Here is a 23,276-nt window from a genome sequence, read left to right as displayed (position 1 = left end):
GTTCCCGTCGAATTGGACCGATTTACAAGTTTTCTCTCTGAAAAATGTAGTTCATTTAATCTGATTGTCATAAGGTTCAATGACTTTGTCCACACAGGGCATCTGAACGCACAAAACATCTATTTTGATGATTTTCATTACATTTTGGGTGTTTTATTTAACTTTTGTACACCTGTGGTGTTCCCAGTCAAAAATGACCGGTCATTAGAAATGAATGGGTGAGACTAACAATTAGTGTATAAAATTGAGTTCAGGCATATGCCCATTCATCAGATGGACACACTGCCTCTCCCATACCCCCACATGCATGTGTGTTTGAACACACACACACACACACACACACACACACACACACACACACACACACACACACACACACACACACACACACACACACACACACACTTTCATGGCAACCCCCACAGGAACCACACCTGTTGGCATTCTCACAAACAACCGTAACATTGTTTCAATAATATATTGAAGTTTTCTCACAGCTCTGGTATATAAAGCTTTTTTGAGGCCTTGCTCACAATTAATTCTGTGGCAGCACAATGACCAAACGATATAGTGTATGTGAGGGTCTTGATCATATCATTGATCATGACACTGGTGAGGAGGAGAGTCCTTGTTAAACTTTGACACAAAGTAGTCTGTGATAAATAGCACAATATGTTTCATCTGAGTATTTGTTATAGTCAAAATAATCCATACATTGTGCTTTTTTAACTCAAATACGAGTTATATGAGCTCAGGTCAATGAGGTCTACAGGCCATAAATAGCAAATAGAAGATAAGTTCTTGTGAACAGTTTTTTAAGTTGATAAAAAGATCTAACACACCATTAGGTGATTAGGTGATATTATTATGGATTTATAATCAGCTATAATGGTCATTTTGGACCGGGAACACAGAATTAATTAACATGAAACGAACACAATAGGAGGGTTAAGTGTAGCACTGAGACAGACAGAGGGGATTACCGTCCAGACAGACTAACCTTGGCGATGAAGATGCCAGCGTCCAGGACAGCTTTGATGTGTTTTAGCCAGCCTGAGCTTTCCAGACCCTCCAGGAACTCTGACATGGAGGGGGACCATGCCTCACTCACTGCAGGGGAAAACACACCGGGGTCAGTGGTAGACACGAATACGGTTACAAATTCCAGTAACTTCCCCATAATTCACAGGTTTTCCAGAAATCATGATTGGAGGATTCAAAGATTTTCTGCTTATTCCTTTCTGATTCCAGGAATCTTCTAAACGGGATTTCTGGAAAACTTTGAAATTCAAGGTTTTTCTTTGTTTACTATTTTCTACATTGTAGAATAATAGTGAAGACATCAAAACTATGAAATAACACATATGGAATCTTGTAGTAACCAAAAAAGTATTAAACAAATCAAAATACAAAGCTGTCATCAAGGCAAAGGGTGGCTACTTTGAATAATCTAAAATATATTTTGATTTGTTCAACACTTTTTTGGTTACTACATGATTCCATATGTGTTATTTCATAGTTTCGATGTCTTCTGTTATTCTACAATGTAGAAAATAGTAAAAACAAAGAAAAACCCTGGAATGAGTAGGTGTGTCCAAACTTTTGACTGGTACTGTATGTTCAGAAAATAGATCAGCTTTCTTCCCAATATGATGTTGGGGACTCTTGAGTCAATATTGACACAGGCCATTTGACACTGGACATGGCTTTAAATATTGAGACAGAAGACAGGCAAATAAATGCAGACCCAATTCTGCAGCATACAGCTTACAGCTTAATGCATTACGTGATTTGTTTTCCTTGCAACATTTCATTTTCAATTTGAAAGTTTAAGATCAATAATTTGTCAGTTGTGACAAAATAATGTTTCCAGAGTTTCTCCAGTGTTGACAGCTCGGTTAATGAAGGAAAGTTTTCAAATAAACACTAATATTTTCAATGATCATTTGTAGATTTGCCAACTCCCAACAAAAACATCCATCTCTCCACACGGCTATTAAGAGTTGACAGGGGTACACAGAGGGGTGGGCTGACAGATGTGTTGACGTGTGTGTGTGACCCTGAGTACTGTACTTCCAGACAACATTAGTGCACTGACCCATGAGCCCACCTGACGTGTGACTCTACAACAGGCAGCTGGAGCCTGCAGGTGAACGGGTTCAGTCAACCTTGGTTTTACAGCACGGGCTAATTTCCCAGAAACTATTGTTCTCTGAAGAATAATGAAAACATTTTTTTGAACTGACATAGCTATCTACTGCATTGCCATGCAATCTGTTGCAGGACAAAGCCTCTCTCTTGCATTCTTCAGAACCCATAGACTCCCTTGTGTTTCCAGGGGGCAAGGAGTTATCACAGCTAAAGCCAGATATTATTTTTCATACGCTAAATCACATAATTCTCACGCCCTCCGTCTCCCTCTTAAGGGGAAAAAGGTCCCAAATCGGCCACTCCAGGAAACAAAAATAGTTTGCAGATGAAATCCAGATGGATTCAATGTCTTCCTGGCCCTGCACATTACCCAGAAACGCTCCTATGGGTCAACCTAAGTCCTGATTGCAGAGCAGAGCAGTCTGCATCGCTGCATATTAAAGCCACAGGGGTGGCAGGGGACCTGGTATATTGATTCCACTTAAAGAGAATGAAGTGGGATCACATTGGAGGGATCAAGACTAATCCAGTCTGGAACTGTATTGGGTTTAATAAAGTTGAGAGACAGTAGACAAAACAAACCTGTGGCTGTGAGTGAATATTACTTTGGCATTCTCTGAAATCAAGCTCTCAGTGATGTACTGAACAACACCGAGATTGGCTTTTATGGCTGAACGAGGTCTAGTGAGCCACAGAGTGATAGCTCGCTGGCCGACTGTAGAGTATTCATATGGATGCAATGTAAGATGATCTGCTACAGGCCTCCAACACTGTGGGAGTTGACCCGATTCATACCTTCTAGCATTTTCTGGAGGCTGTTCCTCATCACGTGGATGTTCTCAATGCCTATGAACTGAAACTTGATGTTGGAGTAGTTGTCTTCGTTTTCATAGCCTTTCCCTGCTGCTCGGTTTGCCATTGCATTCAGCTGGAAAGACATACAGTACATACATGTTTTATCAAAGAGAAATTCTCAGAGAGACATGACTTTTAAAAACTAGATGGAGCAATGCTTCCGCATGTTAAAGTTAGGATGAAGGTTGCCCCTGTTCGTTTACATGTTGTGCATGTTCTGAACGGCATGAAGCCAGGCATTTAATGTGAGCTTGACCAGCTGACACCAGGCCCAAGATGAACCCCTGGCCTCAGGGCCCAGCTGGCAAAATGCTGCATTGAAAAACAAAGCTCCACCTGAATATACAGAATGGACGTTGTTGATGGACTTCCATTGGCCCTGTGGCCAGGGGCTCACCTTGGGCCTGGTGTCCACCACATACATGAAGTCACTACGGGGGTTGGACCTCACGATGGCCTCCAGCATCTGCTCATCCTCCAGGCAGCGGGCACTGAAGCCAGACAGGGGCTGACTGCTACGACAGATGGCAGCCTGGGAAGGGGGTGGAAGGGAGAGGCCTTACTCTAAAAACAAGACAATATACTATACAGTAGCCCTGTTGTACTATACAGTATGAATAATGACATATTCACACTGCTGATGCATATTTCTAGGACAGAAACCTACATTTACCGTGGTGATTATGTCTTGGCGTAATACAGCAACTGCACAATTTCATATTTTTGTATGAGGCGTGGGGGATATTGGGCCAGCGACCCCTGTGTGGTTCCCAGAGTGACTTGTCCCCCACAGATCATACATACAGAGCAGCAGGGAGAACAGAGCCACATCTGAACACTGAACCCTGGGAACCTGACCTCACACATAAAACACTCTAACCCAGGCTGCAATATGAACTTTATATAGAGACTGGTCCTCACTGTTCTACTGCAATATGAGCTTTATATAGAGACTGGTCCTCACTGTTCTACTGCAATATGAGCTTTATATAGAGACTGGTCCCTACTGTTCTACTGCAATATGAGCTTTATATAGAGACTGGTCCTCACTGTTCTACTGCAATATGAGCTTTATATAGAGACTGGTCCCTACTGTTCTACTGCAATATGAGCTTTATATAGAGACTGGTCCTCACTGTTCTACTGCAATATGAGCTTTATATAGAGACTGGTCCCTACTGTTCTACTGCAATATGAACTTTATATAGAGACTGGTCCTCACTGTTCTACTGCAATATGAGCTTTATATAGAGACTGGTCCTCACTGTTCTACTGCAATATGAGCTTTATATAGAGACTGGTCCCTACTGTTCTACTGCAATATGAGCTTTATATAGAGACTGGTCCTCACTGTTCTACTGCAATATGAGCTTTATTTAGAGACTGGTCCCTACTGTTCTACTGCAATATGAGCTTTATATAGTGACTGGTCCTCACTGTTCTACTGCAATATGAACTTTATATAGAGACTGGTCCTCACTGTTCTACTGCAATATGAGCTTTATATAGAGACTGGTCCTCACTGTTCTACTGCAATATGAGCTTTATGTAGAGACTGGTCCCTACCGTTCTACTGCAATATGAGCTTTATTTAGAGACTGGTCCCTACCGTTCTACTGCAATATTAACATTATTTAGAGACTGGTCCTCACTGTTCTACTGCAATATGAGCTTTATATAGAGACTGGTCCCTACCGTTCTACTGCAATATGAGCTTTATATAGAGACTGGTCCTTAACGTTCTACAGTACATACACAGGCACACAGATGTAGCAGTCATCAGTCCTGTGCAGAGATTGAAGCCGGTTGTATGTCTAATTTACTCTGTCCTAACTCTGGTCTCTAGTCACACATGGGCTGCATCCCAAATAGCACCATATTGGGCCCTGGTCAAAAGTAGTGTGCTATATAGGGAATAGGGTGCTATTTGGGACACACATGCTCTCATACCGTACTTCATAGAAGTGCATTGAAAAGAAAAGATTTGTTCATCAGAGGGGAGCCCTAGGTTTCCTTGGTAAGTGAAGCCTGTGCAAGAAAAGCCCAGCCCTGTCTGAACTAGATGCTGCAAGGAGCCTGGCCTGAACCTTATCACAGCCATGTATACTGCTAGGAGCCTGGCCTGAAGCTTATCATAGCCATGTAAACTGCTAGGAGCCTGGCCTGAAGCTAATCATAGCCATGTAAACTGCTAGGAGCCTGACCTGAACCTTATCACAGCCATATATACTGCTAGGAGCCTGGCCTGAAGCTAATCATAGCCATGTAAACTGCTAGGAGCCTGACCTGAACCTTATCACAGCCATATATACTGCTAGGAGCCTGGCCTGAACCTTAAAGAGTTACTTGTCTAACAGAACACAGAGGGTGTTCTTTAATGGAAGCCTATCAAATACAATCCAGTTAGAATCAGGAATTCCCCAGGGTAGCTGTTTAGGCACCTTGCTTTTTTCAATTTTTACTAACGACATGCCACTGACTTTGAGTAAAGCCAGAGTTTATATGTATGCGGATGACTCAACACTATACACGTCAGCTGCTACAGCGACTGAAATGACTGCAACACTCAACAAAGAGCTGCAGTTAGTTTCAGAGTGGGTGGCAAGGAACAAGTTAGCCCTAAATATTTCTAAAACTGAAAGCATTGTATTTGGAACAAAACACACACACACACACTAAAACCTAAACCTCAACTAAATATTGTAATAAATAATGTGGAAATTGAGCAAGTTGAGATGACTAAACTGCTTGGAGTAACACTAGATTGTAAACTGTCATGGTCAAAATATATTGATGCAGTAGTAGCTAAAATGGGGAGAAGTCTGTCTATAATAAAGCGATGCTGTGCCTTCTTAACAACACTATCAGCAAGGCAGGTCCTACAGGCCCTAGTTTTGTCACACCTTGACTACTGTTCAGTCGTGTGGTCAAGTGCCACAAAAAAGGACTTAGGAAAATTGCAATGGGCTTAGAACAGGACAGCACGGCTGGCCCTTGGTTGTACAGAGAGCTAATATTAATAATATGCATGTCAATCTCTCCTGGCTGAAAGTGGAGGAGAGATTGACTTCATCACTACTTTTATTTATGAGAGGTATTGACATGTTGAATGCACCAAGCTGTCTGTCTATACTACTGGCACACAGCTCAGACACCCATACATACCCCACAAGACATGCCACAAGAGGTCTCTTCACAGTCCCCAAGTCCAGAACAGACTATGGGAGGCACACAGTACTACATAGAGCCATGACTACTATCAAGTAACTGACGCAAGCAGTAAAATTATATTTAAAAAACAGATTAAAAAAACACCTTATGGAGCAGCGGGGACTGTGAAGCAACACAAACATTGGCACAGACACATGCGCGCACACACACACACACACACACACACACACACACACACACACACACACACACACACACACATGGATTTAGTACAGTAGATATGTGGTAGTGGTGGAGTAGGGGCCAGAGGGCACACAGTGTGTTGTGAAATCTGTATAAACTGCCTTCATTTTGCTGGACCCCAGGAAGAGTAGCTGCTGCTTTGGCCATATATACTGCTTGGAGCCTGGCCTGAACCTTATCACAGCCATGTAAACTGCTAGGAGCCTGGCCTGAACCTTATCACAGCCATATATACTGCTAGGAGCCTGGCCTGAAACTTATCACAGCCATACAGTGCCTTGGAAAAGTATTCATCCCCCTTGGCGTTTTTACTATTTTGTTGCATTACAACCTGTAATTTAAATGGATTTTTATTTGGATATCATGTAAGGGACATACACGAAAAAGTCCAAATTGGTGAAGAGAAATGGAAAAAATAACTTGTTTCATAAAATGTTAAAAAATAAAAAACGGAAAAGTGGTGCATGCATATGTATTCACCCCCTTTGCTAAGAAGCCCTTAAATAAGATCTGGTGCAACTAATTACCTTCAGAAGTCATATAATTAGTTAAATAAAGCCCACCTGTGTGAAATCTCAGTATACAGTTGAAGTCAGAAGTTTACATACACCTTAGCCAAATACATTTAAACTCAGTTTCACAATTCCTGACATTTAATCCTAGTAAAAATTCCTCAGTTAGGATCACCACTTTATTTGAAGAATGTGAAATGTCAGAATAATAGTAGAGAGAATGATTTATTTAAGCTTTTATTTCTTTCATCACATTCCCAGTGGGTCAGAAGTTTACATACACTCAATTAGTATTTGGTAGCATTGCCTTTAAATTGCTTAACTTGGGTCAAACGTTTCAGGTAGCCTTCCACAAGCTTCCCACAATAAGTTGGGTGAATTTTGGCCCATTCCTCCTGACAGAGCTGGTGTAACTGAGTCAGGTTTGTAGGCCTCCTTGCTCACACACGCTTTTTCAGTTCTGCCAACAAATGTTCTATAGGATTGAGGTGAGGGCTTTGTGATGGCCACTCCAATACCTTGACTTTGTTGTCCTTAAGCCATTTTGCCACAACTTTGGAAGTATGCTTGGGGTCAATGTACATTTGGAAGACCCATTTGCGACCAAGCTTTAACTTCCTGACTGATGTCGTGAGATGTTGCTTCAATATATCCACATCATTTCCCTCCCTCATGATGCCATCTATTTTTTGAAGTGCACCTGTCCCTTCTGCAGCAAAGCACCCCCACAACATGATGCTGCAACCCCCGTGCTTCACGGTTGGGATGGTTTTCTTCGGCTTGCAAGCCTCCCCATTTTTCCTCCAAACATAAGAATTGTCATTATGGCCAAACAGTTCTATTTTTGTTTCATCAGACCAGAGGACATTTCTCCAAAAAGTATGATCTTTGTTCCCATGTGCAGTTGCAAACCGTAGTCTGGCTTTTTTATGGCGGTTTTGGAGCAGTGGCTTTTTCCTTGCTGAGCAGCCTTTCAGGTTATGTCGATATAGGACTCGTTTTAATGTGGATATAGATACTTTTGTACCTGTTTCCTCCAGCATCTTCACAAGGTCCTTTGCTGTTGTTCTGGGATTGAGTTGTACTTTTCGCACCAAAGTATGTTTATCTCTAGGAGACAGAACGCCTCTTCTTCCTGTGCGGTATGACGGCTGCTTGGTCCCACGGTGTTTATACTTGCGTACTATTGTTTGTACAGATGAACGTGGTACCTTCAGGCTTTAGGAAATTGCTCCCAATGATGAACCAGACTTGTGGAGGTCTACAATTTGTTTTCTGAGGTCTTGGCTGATTTATTTTGATTTTTCCATGATGTCAAGCAAAGAGGCACTGAGTTTGAAAGTAGGCCTTGAAATGCATACACAGGTACACCTCCAATTGACTCAAATGATGTCAATTATCCTATCAGAAGCTTCTAAAGCCATGACATCATTTTCTGGAATTTTCCAATCTGTTTAAAGGCAAAGTCAACTTAGTGTATGTAAACTTCTGACCCACTGGAATTGTGATACAGTGAATTATAAGTGAAATAATCTGTCTGTAAACAATTGTTGGAAAAATTACTTGGGTCATGCACAAAGTAGAAGTCCTAACCGACTTGCCAAAACTATAGTTTGTTAACAAGAAATTTGTGGAGTGGTTGAAAAACGAGTTTTAATGACTCCAACCTAAGTGTATGTAAACTATATATACACCTCTTCTGAAAGGCCCAAGAGTCTGCAACACCACTAAGCAAGGGGCACCACCAAATAAACTGCCCCATGAAGACCAAGGAGCTCTCCAAACAGGTCAGGGACAAAGTTGTGGAGAAGTACAGATCAGGGTTGGGTTATAAAAAAAACATCCCACGGAGCACCATTAAATCCATTATTAAAACATTGAAAGAATACGGCACCACAACAAACCTGCCAAGAGAGGGCCGCCCACCAAAACTCACGGACCAGGCAAGGAGGGCATTTATCAGAGAGGCCACAAAGAGACCAAAGATAACCCTGAAGGAACTGCAAAGCTCCCCAGTGGACATTGGAGAATCTGTCCATAGGAATACTTTAAGCCATACACTCCACAGAGCTGGGCTTTACGGAACAGTGGCCAGAAAAAAGCCATTGCTTAAAGAAAAAAATAAGCAAACACGTTTGGTGTTCGCCAAAAGGCATGTGGGAGACTCCCCAAACATATGGAAGAAGGTACTCTGGTCAGATGAGACTAAAATGTAGCTTTTTGGCCATCAAGGAAAATGGTATGTCTGGCGCAAACCCAACACCTCTCATCACCCGAGAACACCATCCTCACAGTGAAGCATGGTGGTGGCAGCATCATGCTGTGGGGATGTTTTTCATCGGCAGGACTGAGAAACTGGTCAGAATTAACCTGTTAGGGCTAGGGGGCAGTACTTACACGGCCGGATAAAAAACGTACCCGATTTAATCTGGTTACTACTCCTGCCCAGTAACTAGAATATGCATATAATTATTGGCTTTGGATAGAAAACACCCTAAAGTTTCTAAAACTGTTTGAATGGTGTCTGTGAGTATAACAGAACTCATATGGCAGGCAAAAACCTGAGAAGATTCCTTAAAGGAAGTGCCCTCTCTGACAAGATCCTGTTCTTCTTGTCTCTGTTTATTGAAGACTGAGGATCTTTGCTGTAACGTGACACTTCCTACGGCTCCCATAGGCTCTCATAGCCCGGGAAAAAGCTGAATGATGTCATTCCAGCCCCAGGCTGAATCACATTTGCGCTTTTGGCAAGTGGCTGATAAGAGGATAATGGGCTTAGGCGCGTGCACGAGTCGATCCCGTGCTTTATTTTCTTTCGTCTATTTACCTAAACGCAGATTCCCGGTTGGAATATTATCGCTTTTTTACGAGAAAAATGGCATAAAAATTGATTTTAAATAGCGGTTGACATGCTTCAAAGTACGGTAATGGAATATTTAGAATTTTTTTGTCACGAAATGCGCTGTGCTCGTAACCCTTATTTACCATTTCGGATAGTGTCTTGAACGCACGAACAAAACGCCGCTGTTTGGATATAACAATGGATTATTTGGGACCAAACCAACATTTGTTATTGAAGTAGAAGTCCTGGGAGTGCATTCTGACGAAGAACACCAAAGGTAATCAAACTTTTCTAATAGTAAATCGGAGTTTGGTGAAGGCTAAACTTGCTGGGTGTCTAAATAGCTAGCCCTGTGATGCCGGGCTATCTACTTAGAATATTGCAAAATGTGCTTTCACCAAAAAGCTATTTTAAAATCGGACATATCAAGTGCATAGAGGAGTTCTGTATCTATAATTCTTAAAATAATTGTTATGCTTTTTGTGAACGTTTATCGTGAGTAATTTAGTAAATTGTTAGTAAATTCGCCGGAAGTTTGCGGGGGGTATGCTAGTTCTGAACGTCACATGCTAATCTAAAAAGCTGTTTTTTGATATAAATATGAACTTGATTGAACAAAACATGCATGTATTGTATAACATAATGTCCTAGGTGTGTCATCTGATGAAGATCATCAAAGGTTAGTGCTGCATTTAGCTGTCTTCTGGGTTTTTGTGACATTATATGCTAGCTTGAAAAATGGGTGTCTGATTATTTCTGGCTGGGTACTCTGCTGACATAATCTAATGTTTTGCTTTCGTTGTAAAGCCTTTTTGAAATCGGACAGTGTGGTTAGATTAACGAGAGTCTTGTCTTTAAAATGCTGTAAAATAGTCATATGTTTGAGAAATTGAAGTAATAGCATTTCTAAGGTATTTGAATAACGCGCCACAGGATTCCACTGGCTGTTACGTAGGTGGGATGATTTGGTGCCACCTACCCTAGAGAGGTTAAAGGAATGTTGGATGGCGCTAAAATACAGGGAAATTCTTGAGGGAAACCTGTTTCAGTCTTCCAGAGATTTGGACGGAGGTTCACCTTCCAGCAGGACAATGACCTTAAGCATACTGCTAAAGCAACACCCGAGTGGTTTAAGGGGAAACATTTAAATGTCTTGGAATGGCCTATTCAAAGCCCAGACCTCAATCCAATTGAGAATCTGTGGTATGACTTAAAGATTGCTGTACACTTGAAGGAGCTGGAGCAGATTTGCCTTGAAGAATGGGCAAAAATCCCAGTGGCTGGATGTGCCAAGTTTATAGAGGCATACCCCAAGAGACTTGCAGCTGTAATTTCTGCAAAAGGTGGCTCAACACAGTATTGACATTGGAGGGTGTGAATAGTTACGCATGCTCAGGTACTCCGTTTTTTTGTCTTACTTCTTGTTTGTTTCACAATAAAAAATATTTTGCATCTTCAAAGTGTTAAGCACTTTAAAAATCTATTTTAATTCCAGGTTGTAGGCAACAAAATAGTAAAAATGCCTAGGGGGTGAATACTTTCGCAAGTCACTGTACTTAAGAATATCAATAAGAAGAAGAGACATGCTTGGGCCAAGAAACACTAGCAATGGACATCAGGCCGGTGGAAATCTGTTCTTTGGTCTGATGAGTCCAAATTTGAGATTTTTGGTTCCAACCGCCATGTCTTTGTGAGACACAGAGTGGGTGAACGGGTGAACTCCGCATGTGTGGTTCCCACCGTGAAGCATGGAGGTGTGATGGTGCTTTGCTGGTGACACTGTCAATTAATAATGTATAATTCAAGTAGCCTATCAGAAGCTTCTAAAGCCATGACACCATTTTCTGGAATTTTCCAAGCTGTTTAAAGGCACAGTCAACTTTGTGTATGTAAACTTCTGACGCACTGGAATTGTGATACAGTGAATTATAAATAAAATAATCTGTCTGTAAACAATTGTTGGAAAAATGACTTGTGTCATGCACAAGGTAGATGTCCTAACCGACTTACAAAAACTATGGTTTGTTAACAATACATTTGTGGAGTGGTTGAAAAACGAGTTTTAATGACTCCAACCTAAGTGTATGTAAACTTCCGACTTCAACTGTACTGCTAGGAGCCTGGCCTGAAACTTATCGCAGCCATATATACTGCAACGAGCCTGACCTGAACCTTATCACATCATATTCATAGATACTGCTAGGAACCTGGCCTGAACCTTATCACAGCCATATACACCGCTAGGAGGTTGGTGGCACCTTAATCGCGGAGGACGGTGTCGTGGTAATGGTTGGAGCGGAATGGTATAGAATATATCAAACATATGGTTTCCATGTATTTGATGCCATTCCATTTGCTCCGTTCCAGCTATTATTATTAGCCTTAGCAGCCTCCACTGCATACTACTAAAAGCATGACCTGAAGCTTATCACAAGCAATGGGCCTGGTTAAGGAGTGGTCAGTGGCATCCCTGGGGAGCAATGGGCCTGTCTAAGAAAGTATTATAATAGTTCTGAGAGCAGAGCTGGGCTCCTGCTCAGTATGGCCAGAGGATATGCTTGGTCATCCCAGACTCACTCACACACTGGGACTAGCAAAGGTCACTCTGACCAGCAGAACAAGGTCTCCAATGGAATTGAAAATGGGAATCGAACACACAACCCTGGGAATCAAACACACAACCCTGGGAATCAAACACACAACCCTGGCGTTGCAAGCACCATGCTCTACCAACTGAGCCACACTGGACTTTTCCTGGTTAAATAGAGTTCAACAAAAATAAAATAGGAATATTCAAGCAGCACATCACAGATTTGGGTAGAATTTTGTAAAAATATACACTACCATACAAAAGTTTGGGGTCACTTAGAAATGTCCTTGTTTTTGAAAGAAAAGCCAATTTGTTGTCCATTAAAATAACATCAAATTGATCAGAAATACAGTGTAGACATTGTTAATGTTGTAAATGACTATTGTAGCAGGAAACGGCAGATTTTTTATGGAATATCTACATAGGCGTATAGAGGCCCATTATCAGCAACCATCACTCCTGAGTTCCAATGGCACGTTGTGTTAGCTAATCCAAGTTTAGCATTTTAAAAGGCTAATTGATCATTAGAAAACCTTTTGCAATTATATTAGCACAGCTGAAAACTGTTGTTCTGAATAAAGAAGCAATAAAACTGGCCTTCTTTAGACTAGCTAAGTATCTGGAGCATTAGCATTTGTGGGTTCGATTACAGGCTCAAAAGTGCCAGAAACAAAGCACTTTCTTCTGAAACTCGTCAGTCTATTCTTGTTCTGAGAAATAAAGGCTATTCCATGCGAGAAATTGCCAAGAAACTGAAGATCTCGTGCAACGCTGTGTACTACTCCCTTCACAGAACAGCGCAAACTGGCTTTAACCAGAATAGAAAGAGGAGTGGGATGCCCCGGTGCACAACTGAGCAAGAGGACAAGTACATTAGAGTGTCTAGTTTGAGAAACAGACGCCTCACAAGTTCTCCACTGGCAGCTTCATTAAATAGTACCCGCAAAACACCAGTCTCAACGTCAACAGTGAAGAGGCGACTCCGGGATGCTGGCCTTCTAGGCAGAGTTGCAAAGAAAAAGCCATATCTCAGACTGGCCAATAAGAAGAAAAGACTAAGATGGGCAAAAGAACACAAGCAATGGCCAGAGGAACTCTGCCTAGAAGGCCAGCATCCCGGAGTCGGCTCTTCACTGTTGACGTTGAGACTAATATATATATATATATATATATATATATATATATATGAGAGAGAGAATATAAAAATATGTGCGGGCTGTTGTTTTGAGAGATCTGTCAAGACTCACATGGTTTTCTTTGCAGTAGTATGACAACGTGGGAAATCGACCTCGGCTTCGGAATTTGGAACTCCCAACAATGACTGGGTGGGTGGCTGATTTTGGCACATACAGCTCAGCAGGATAAGAGTCACTCACCTGTTGGAAAATGACAACAACAAAAAAAATCATAGTCAAAATACTATCTAGGTAAGAGATAGGCAACTTTGATGGGGATGGGGGCCACAAAACATCTGAACTCATCATTAAGGGGCCGCAGTGGCTCGTGGGTGCAAACAGAGCCGTCCCTAACCTTTTGGATGTCCTAAGAGACATTTTGTTGGACAACAATTTGATGACATAGTACACAAAAAACAAGGACCCGTTTTGGCTCGTGAGCACCACTTTGAAAACTACTGGCTGAAATGATACAAAAGTTTGAGAGTGCATCTTAAATATTATATTTGAGTGAGAGTGACTTACAAAATCAATGTGGGCTACCCGGTCCGTAATTCCACCATGATTTCTACAAGTTTTGATAGCTTGCTAAACTAACTTATCAATCTAACAAATGCTAACTGACATGAGCTTGAGCTAATTGAGTGACTGTCAGCGACTGACATAAGAAGATAAAAATTTTGATGCACAACTACATTTTGAAATTTCACCTTGTGTATTCTACTATTCTAACTCTCAACAGTAAGTTGAGACCCCAACGAGTTCCTAAAAAAAAGGCCAATTGGTCTCCTTGTAGGGTAATATGTGCATCTTGCGTACAGACCTTGTAGTCGCGGTTAACTGGGGATAGATTCCAGAGGTGGTTGGGAACGCCCATTCTACTGTACTCAGCCTTGAGGCTGAGTAAGTCCCAGGCCTGTCCTCTCACCTCCTTGTCACTGTTAGCATGAAAGGAAAAGCAGTACAGCTCCTCATATCGCTCTGCAAGGACAAAACACAACAGGAATAACAACAGACATAGAAAGGTTCTTTCAGGTAGAGGGGGGAATGATCAGCAGTTGATTGATTGGAAAAGATCATGTAGCACTCACTTTTACATAACGTCATGTAATACAACACCACAAGATATATTTATGGAACAAAACAATATGTCGTTATGGAATAAAACAAGATATCGTTATGGAACAAAACAAGATATCATTATGGAACAAAGCAAGATATCGTTATGGAACAAAACAAGATATCGTTATGGAACAAAACAAGATATCGTTATGGAACAAAACAAGATATTGTTATGGAACAAAACAAGATATTGTTATGGAACACAACAAGATATCGTTATGGAACAAAACAAGATATCGTTATGGAACAAAACAAGATAGCATTATGTTAATGTCCTTGTCAGCGTGCACCTGGTCGGGAGAGGCGCAGCAGGGAGACGTGCACGTCATGGCAGTCCCTTTCCTGAGGGATGATAAACCGGAGGGCCTGGTAGTTCTTACAGTGGACGAGCAGAGGACTTCCTGTGGTGGTTGTAGCTTGTTTCTCCACACTGCACACTAAACTGTGCAGAACCTAGAGGGGTGAAGACAGCAGAGAACACACGGCTCAGTAACCCCTTTCATATTATCAAGGCACAATATAGCCCAAAACTGGACTTATGGTTCAAGGACCTTAGATGTTCTCTTTAAAGGGCAAAGTGGCTCTGGAAGCCAAAACAGCCAAATACTCCTTCTAATCGTGAATCGATTCTCAATTGTGGTATGGTTCTAGAAACATAAAGCCCTCTACTTTCATATCACATCAAGATAATTGCACAAATGCAAAATATACACTCACTGTACACTGTTTTAACTGATTTTAACTCAGTTGCAGCCGACAGTATTTTTCAGTGACAACACATTTGTGGTGTACGTCTTCTGTTTACACACAGGTGTTCGAAGACACAGATAGCTACTTAGCGCAGATAGTCCACTCTGTCTTCTGTCTGTTTTCTGTAAACAAGTTATGTAAGGGACAGATCACAATTTACTGAAGGGGAGGGGTGGTCCAAAATAGGGAAGGGTTGTCAAACCTTTTTTTGCTTTGGGGAGGGTTGTGTGTTTTTTTATTGGTCACAGGGGAGGGTAGTGTGGTTTTTATTGGTCACATGGGAGGGTAGTATGGTTTTTATTGGTCACAGGGGGGGATAGTATGGTTTTTATTGGTTACAGGGGAGGGTTGTGTGTTTTTTATTGGTCACAGGTGAGGGTAGTATGGTTTTTATTGGTCACTGTTCAAATAAACCTACCATTAAAATGATAGCCTGATCATTTCTTTGTCAGTGGGCAACGTACAAAATCAGCAGGGGATCAAATACCTTTTTCCCCTCACTGTACATGGGAATGTAATGCAGGCTACTGTGCAATTCCCTATTCAGGTAGGATGCAATTTTGAGACGTATGTATTTATAATAATTTGTTTTATTATTATATATCATTGTAGGCCTATTTATTAATCGAAACCAGTTCTTTAAATAGGCAAAACCAGTTGTTTAATTCTGCTGAGACATTTTCATTGGTTAAATTAAATTTGATCGTCCTTCTAAATTGTGTGCTCCATACTTAGATAATAAGTAGCTCTGTTGTCAAATAAATAACATTAGCCTAGTTCTTTCATTTGTTGCGTATGGTAGGTACTTGTTTTGTTTCATTCTGTTGAGCCATTTTCTTAGGCCAAATTAAATTCCAACTATAATGCTGTGTTTGCTGCAATATAATAGCCTGCTTGTCACGACCGTCGTATAAATAATTGGACCAAGGCACAGCGTGAGTAGAGTTCCACATTTTAATAATAGTGAAACTTCCAAAACAACAAAGATATAACGATCGTGAAAAATGTAGCGCACATAGGCACTCATACAAAACAATATCCCACATCGCAGGTGGGAAAAAGGACACACTAAGTATGATCCGCATTTATAGGTAACGAATATCAGCTGCCTCCAATTGGGAACCATACACACCAACATAGAAACACAATACCTAGAAACCCCCCCCAGTCACGCCCTGACCTAAAACACCATAGAGAACCCCGAGGGCTCTCTATGGTCAGGGCGTGACAGTACCCCCCCCCCCCCCCCACCCCCCCACCCTAAAGGTGCAGACTCCGACCGCAAAACCTGAAACTAGATGGGGAGGGTTAGGGTGGGCAACTAGCATCGGTGGTGGCTCCGGTGCGGATCCGGCCATGGAGCCGGGCTGAACGCCGTGCCCGGACTGGGCACCGGCGCAGAGGAAGGCTCCGGCCATGGAGCGGGACAGGACGCCGTGCCTGGACTGAGCACCGGCGCAGAGGAAGGCTCCGGCCATGGAGTGGGACTGGACGCTGTGCCTGGACTGAGCACCGGCGCAGAGGAAGGCTCCGGCCATGGAGCGGGACTGGATGCCGTGCCTGGACTGGGCACCAGCGCAGAGGAAGGCTCCGGCCATGGAGCGGGATTGGACGTCGTGCCTGGACTGAGCACCGGCGCAGGAAGCTCCGGACCGTGGACCGTCACTGGAAGCTCCGGGCCGTGGACCGTCACTGGACGCTCCGGACCGTGGACCGTCACTGGAGGATGAGCGCAGGGAGCCGGCACAGGAAGTACCGGGCTGGGGAGGCGCACTGGAGGCCTGGTGTGTGGAGCCGGCACAGGTTGCACCGGACTGATGACACACTCCTCAGGGCGAGTGCGGGGAGCCGGCACAGGACGTACCGGGCTGGGAAGGCGCACTGGAGGCCTGGTGCGTGGAGCCGGCACAGGTTGCACCGGACTGATGACACGCTCTTCAGGGCGAGTGCGGGGAGCCAGCACAGGACGTATCGGGCTGGGAAGGCGCACTGGAGGCCTGGTGCGTGGAGCCGGCACAGGTTGCACCGGACTGATGACACGCTCCTCAGGACGCCTGCGCTGCAGAATACACCTAACCAACATCTCTCTCCGATATCCCTCCTCCAACTCCTCCATCGACTCCCAGATGGTCTCTGGCTCTCTCCTCGGCCTACCGTCCCTTGTGCCCCCCCCCAAAAAAAAATCTTGGGGTTGCCCTTGGGTTGTTTGTGGCCGCGGACCCCGGCGTCGTCACTGTCCTCCTTTACTCCTCTGCGACTCCCACCAAGGAATGGTCTCGCATCCACCTAGTATCTCTTCCCATGTCCAACTCTCCTTCACCGCCTGGGCATGCTGCTTGGTCCTGTAATGGTGAGATATTCTGTCATGACCGTCGTATAAATAATTGGACCAAGGCGCAGCGTGACTAGAGTTCCACATTTTAATAATAGTGAAACTTCCAAAACAACAAAGATATAATGATCGTGAAAAATGTAGCGCACATAGGCACTCATACAAAACAATATCCCACATCGCAGGTGGGAAAAAGGACACACTAAGTATGATCCCCAATTACAGTTAACGAATATCAGCTGCCTCCAATTGGGAACGATACACAAATACCAACATAGAAACACAATACCTAGAAACTCCCCCAATCACGCCCTGACCTAAAACACCATAGAGAACCTCGAGGGCTCTATGGTCAGGCCGTGACACTGCTCATATTTTTCCTTTAATTTACTTTTGATATTACCCTGATAAAGTTTAGAACATTTTGTGAAGGTTTGGTGTGGTGTGGATATTATTAAGCTTTAGCTACTGCAAGCATATGATATGAAGGCGGTGTGCACCAGCGCTTCAACTGATTCTAACAGTTAAACTTGAGGTGAGGAAGAATGTTTCAGGCCTACCAAAGTTACTCCTATAATCTAACAATAAGCTTATTCTTATACAAAATATTCACATACGAATTAGCCTCCTTCTGTACATCTATATCTGTGTAGCAGACGCAGTAGCCATCTGACATAAAGAAATGCATGTTGGTTTCGTAGCATGCCACTGGCATATCTTATTGCTCTCTCTATCTCTCTGGAGCTAGGCCTTCTCTTCCACACCGATCTTGACAAACCATTTCTGTATGGACCTCACTTTGTGCACAGGGGCACTGTCATGCTGAAACAGGAAAGGGCCTTCCCCAAAATGTTGCCACAAAGTTGGAAGCACAGGATCATCTAGAATGTAATTGTATGCTGTAGCATTAAAATGTACCTTCACTGGAACTAAGGGGCCTAGCCCGAACAATGAAAAACAGCCCCAGACCATTATTCCTCATCCACCAAACTTTACAGTGGGCACAATGGTAGCATTCTCCTGGCATCCACCAAACCAAGATTCGTCCGTTGGGCTGCCAGATGGTGAAGCGTGATTAATCAATCCAGAGAATACGTTTCCACTGCTCCAGAGTCAATGGCGGCAAGCTTTACACCATTCCAGCCGAAGCTTGGCATTACAAATGGTGATCTTAGGCTTGTGTGCGGCTGCTCAGTCATGGAAACCCATTTCATGAAGCTCCCGACGAACAGTTATTGTGCTGACATTGCTTCCAGAGGCAGTTTGTAACTCGGTAGTGAGTATTACAACTGAGGACAAACGATTTTTACACGCTACGTCCTTCAGCACTCGGCGGTCCCGTTCTGTGAGCTTGTGTGGCCTACCACGTCGCAACTGAAACATTGTTGCTCCTAGACATTTCCACTTCACAATAACAGCACTTACAGTTCATCTGGGCAGCTCTAGCAGGCAGAAATTGAACGAACTGACTTGTTGGAAAGGTGGCATCCTATGACGGTGCCACGTTGAAAGTCACTGAGCTCTTCAGTAAGAACATTCTACTGTCAATGTTTGTCTATGGAGATTGCATGGCTATGTGCTCGATTTTACACCTGCCAGCAACGGGTGTGGATTAAATAGCCGAATCCACTAATTTGAACGGGTGTCCACATACTTTTGTATATATAGTGTATACTGAAAAAATATATGAAAGCAACATTCAATGATTTTACTGAGTTACTGTTCATATAAGGAAATCAGTCAAATTAAATAAACTCATCAGGCCCTAATGTATGGATTTCACATGACTGGGCAGGGGCGCAGAGTGAAGGAAAAGCAGCCAACAAGTGCTCAGCATATGTGGGAACTCCTTCAAAACTGTTGGAACATCATTCCTCATGAAGCTGGTTGAGAGAATGCCAAGAGTGTGCAAAGCTGTCATCAAGGCAAAGGGTGGCTACTTTGAAGAATCTAAAATAAAAAAATTACACTTAACACTATTTGGTTACTACATGATTCCATATGTGTTATTTCATAGTTTTGATGTCTTCACTATTATTCTACAGAAAATAGAAAATAGTAACAATAGAAAATAGTAACAATAAAGAGAAACCCTGGAATGAGTAGGTGTGTCCAAATTTTTGACTGGTACTGTATGTAAATAAAATCAATCAATCAATCAATCCAAACTGTGCAGAGGCAATTTGGTGAATGGAAAGAGACATCTGTTACAAAACACCAAAAAGTTTAATGACATTCAGAGATTGTCAAACCAAGCCTTCCATACTGGGTAGACCTACAGGATGTGGTTTTTGTTCGTCCAGATTAATAACAGTCTATTTATTGTGGTGTTGAAAACGCAAAACATGTCAATACGTTTTTTTATTGGTTGTGTGGTGCTTTGGCACAGAAATCTGTTGGTGGAAAATGTGTTGCATATATTTATTACAAATTATAAATATGGCATTAAAGTGTTGAAAATCGAATTTCTTCCTAGCTGATCATTGTCCGCAACCAGCTCTGATAGTGAAGTAATGAAACAGGTTGTCGGCGAACCCTCAACCTTCTGGCCCTTACATATCCCTGCGTGGCATCGACTGTGCCACAAAAGCAAAGTAGATATCCACGTTTATAAATACAGGGTTGCTACACTTATTGTTATTTGTGGTCGTAAAACATTATTTTGAGTTAATTATATGAGGGGGGAGGGTGTTCAATTGATTTTACAGTACAAGGGGAAGGTCATGTGAAAGTATTTTTTATGTTGGGGAGTGGGGTGCATTTTGGTTTTATGACACCTTGAGTTGGACCAGCTACCCCTCCATGCATGCCCCCTCCCCCTCAGTAAAATCCCTAACGTGGAAATATGGCGGTGTGGGAACCTTAAACCTAACCCTGTTCATGTGTGTAGTTATTTAACCTTCAGGTTTTTTAAAATAAATTATTTATCGCCGATATGAAAGACACTTCCTTCTTTCCAAAACCGTACCACAAGCGATGCGTGTAAAGGTGAAGAGCAGGCGCGGTGGCTCTTATCAAAACTCCCCCGGTCAGAAGCTACTGTGCTCAATAGCAGCTAAAGGTAGTTAGCTTCTATGAATGGGGGTAGGCACATTAGTGCTGCCAATGTGATACTATTGTATTGCACAAACCAAAATGATGCAGGACCGGGACTTCCACATTTCATTACGTATTGTTGCGGAAGGTTTATATCAAATATTTTATCAGACTGGAGCTGCCTACCCATGTTTCTGTACGGATCTCAGTCTCATTCTCCACAAAGATGGTGTGAGTGGCTGTCAGGTACAAAGTGCCCACCGAGGCTCTTCTGGAGGAGATTTTGTCAATCAGTCTGACTTTCTCAACCTGGGACAGGACAGATGGAGTAAAAGAAACACACTATGGAGAAATGGAACATGCATAACATAGGCCTATCTCTTTAATATTTAATATATAATCATTTTAATAGGACTACAATAATAATTGTTTTGAACACTGTAAATAAATCAAGTATATATGGTTTGCCGACATAGGCGACGACAGTTGAGTTTCCATTGATCAATAAAATATCAGATTACATGCAATATTAAATTGTTATTACACACTGATAAAATGTTGGCCAGTCAGCAGCATAGGTAATACCACTGTGGGGTGAACGGCAACTAAAGCATACGTGGCCACATTTGACAGTCCCCTTTCCCTTATTATAACAAATCATGTCGTTTATAGTGGTTCCAGTCTTATTGATATTTAATGTAAAACAATATGTATTTATAACAGTTACTATGAGCTAGGAGGCAAATACAAAGTGTAAATCGGAAACATCGAGGCCGAGTGAAATAAATTGACAATTGCATTAGTCATTAGTGCGGAATACGGGTTACCTTAGGCAGTCGGATGTGCTCCATCACTGTGGAACATAACAGCCAAGATGACTGCAACTGAACAGGCAACAATATTACACTACACTAAATTGGCGGATTAGTATTATTTCCTGTCGCATTTTACGCATGAAATACTCAGCTATACTCAGCCATGGTCTTCCTCCTCCAGCGGTGCAGCCTATGAATTGTTGCTCTGCATGGTCCTAAAGCCCATCACCCACATCGCAACAAAAAGTCCAATTAATAAAAATAAGGCTATAATCACAATCGATTTTGGAATAAATTGTAGGCTATTGTAATGTTAATGTAAACCTGTTGTTAGGTATGCCCAGGGTTAAAGGATGACCTAAATTAATGATTTGTACCCATTGATTCTTGAAGAATATAATTTACAAAGTACATGTAAACAAACACTATATACCATCAAAACATGGTTAAAACTATAATTGTGCTATCATGGATGGTCAGTCCTTGCATCCATAGGTGTCTATACATTTGAGAGTGGTTTCATTTCTCCAGCCCCATCCCTCAGCTTTTTACCACAACAGGGGTGGTTTGTTATTGTTCCAACTACTGATTGCCGCTTTAAATGGACGTTTCCATCAGAATGCCCATGTATTTTTGTTCACCAGACTGTTCACTGACTTTTACATACCTGTTTGTCGCTGGTAACTGAGCTCTCACAACAATACATGATGCCCTGTGCGCCCCCCCCCCTCCTCGCTCCTGCATATGTAAATATTTAAAAAAGGTATTCTAAAAGTCCACCTTTTCTTCTTCGGTGGACGTCAGAGCAGCACGTGGTTGGGGGTGTGCTACATTCTCCAATAAGAGCTGCTGTCCCGATTGGACATTTCTGTCCAGGCTGGAATCGCTAAAAGTAAGTGTCTGGCAGCACACTAACATCTAACTTTTAACTAAACTAACATCTAACTTTAAACTAAAATATGTAAATGGCAGGTACACTATTGCAAGTAATTTCAAAGCTATATGGAGAGTTTAAGAGTATTTTATCAGGGAGTGGCATCTTGAAGCTTTGGATAGTTTGGATAATTTCTTGAATAATGAATTATGTGGTTCCACATCTCATGTGTATTTAAACTAGAGTACATGAATTTAGTAGGCTATATTTAATTTAAAAAAATACACATTACACAGTTGTAGGCTAATAACTACTGTAACTGCCTTTATGCACGCTTGTATGGAAACAATTTGGCAGTGATATACAGTTATCTATTCTAAAATGTGTAGCCTATGTACCATCATATGTTAAAGACCAATGCATTATAGCCTATGGTTACAGAACTGTTTGATAGTGTATGGACATAATACAGTACCTTGCAGTTTGCTGGCTTCATTGCACATTTTCCACATTAGTTTTATTTCAAGCTTTGCTGCACTTATTCCAATTGTGTGCTGTGCAGTTACATTGGCATAAATAAACACTTCACTTCACATTCTTTAACTTTAAATAAGAGCACAGGTTCAGCAAAAATGTATCTTACTTTTTAGTGTTGCACCCCAACCCCCAAACCAGAGAGAGACAGTTGACACACCTTAGATTATATAAGTATTGGTCGACCATTTTGAAAATGATCAGTTCTGCATGTGTAGCCTACATGTGTGTCCTATATAGTGTTGGGTAAGCTACTCTGAAAATATAGTTTACC

At 42.2% G+C, this 23,276-nt stretch overlaps 1 protein-coding gene across 2 annotated transcripts in view; it reads right to left on the bottom strand.

The window, feature by feature from the left end:
- The window catches only part of mtmr7a (myotubularin related protein 7a), a 28,875-nt gene extending 7,081 nt beyond the window's left edge, over window positions 1-21,794 (bottom strand). For both annotated transcript variants that reach the window (XM_029771627.1, XM_029771630.1), the window contains exons 1-8: window positions 21,607-21,794; window positions 20,966-21,088; window positions 14,952-15,114; window positions 14,363-14,520; window positions 13,612-13,740; window positions 3,404-3,538; window positions 2,947-3,079; window positions 1,001-1,110 (exon numbers count right to left, since the gene is read on the bottom strand). In XM_029771627.1, coding sequence (XP_029627487.1) covers window positions 1,001-1,110; window positions 2,947-3,079; window positions 3,404-3,538; window positions 13,612-13,740; window positions 14,363-14,520; window positions 14,952-15,114; window positions 20,966-21,088; window positions 21,607-21,630 — 975 coding nt within the window. In that variant the 5' untranslated portion in view covers window positions 21,631-21,794. The remainder of the gene's footprint in view (window positions 1-1,000; window positions 1,111-2,946; window positions 3,080-3,403; window positions 3,539-13,611; window positions 13,741-14,362; window positions 14,521-14,951; window positions 15,115-20,965; window positions 21,089-21,606) is intronic.
- Window positions 21,795-23,276: the final 1,482 nt, after the last annotated feature.

The sequence above is a fragment of the Salmo trutta genome, chromosome 13 (genome assembly GCF_901001165.1).
Source record: "Salmo trutta chromosome 13, fSalTru1.1, whole genome shotgun sequence".
Classification (NCBI taxonomy): Eukaryota; Metazoa; Chordata; class Actinopteri; order Salmoniformes; family Salmonidae; genus Salmo; species Salmo trutta.
The sequence above is the reverse complement of the archived record's forward strand: the minus strand, read 5'-3'. Positions and strand labels throughout refer to the sequence as shown.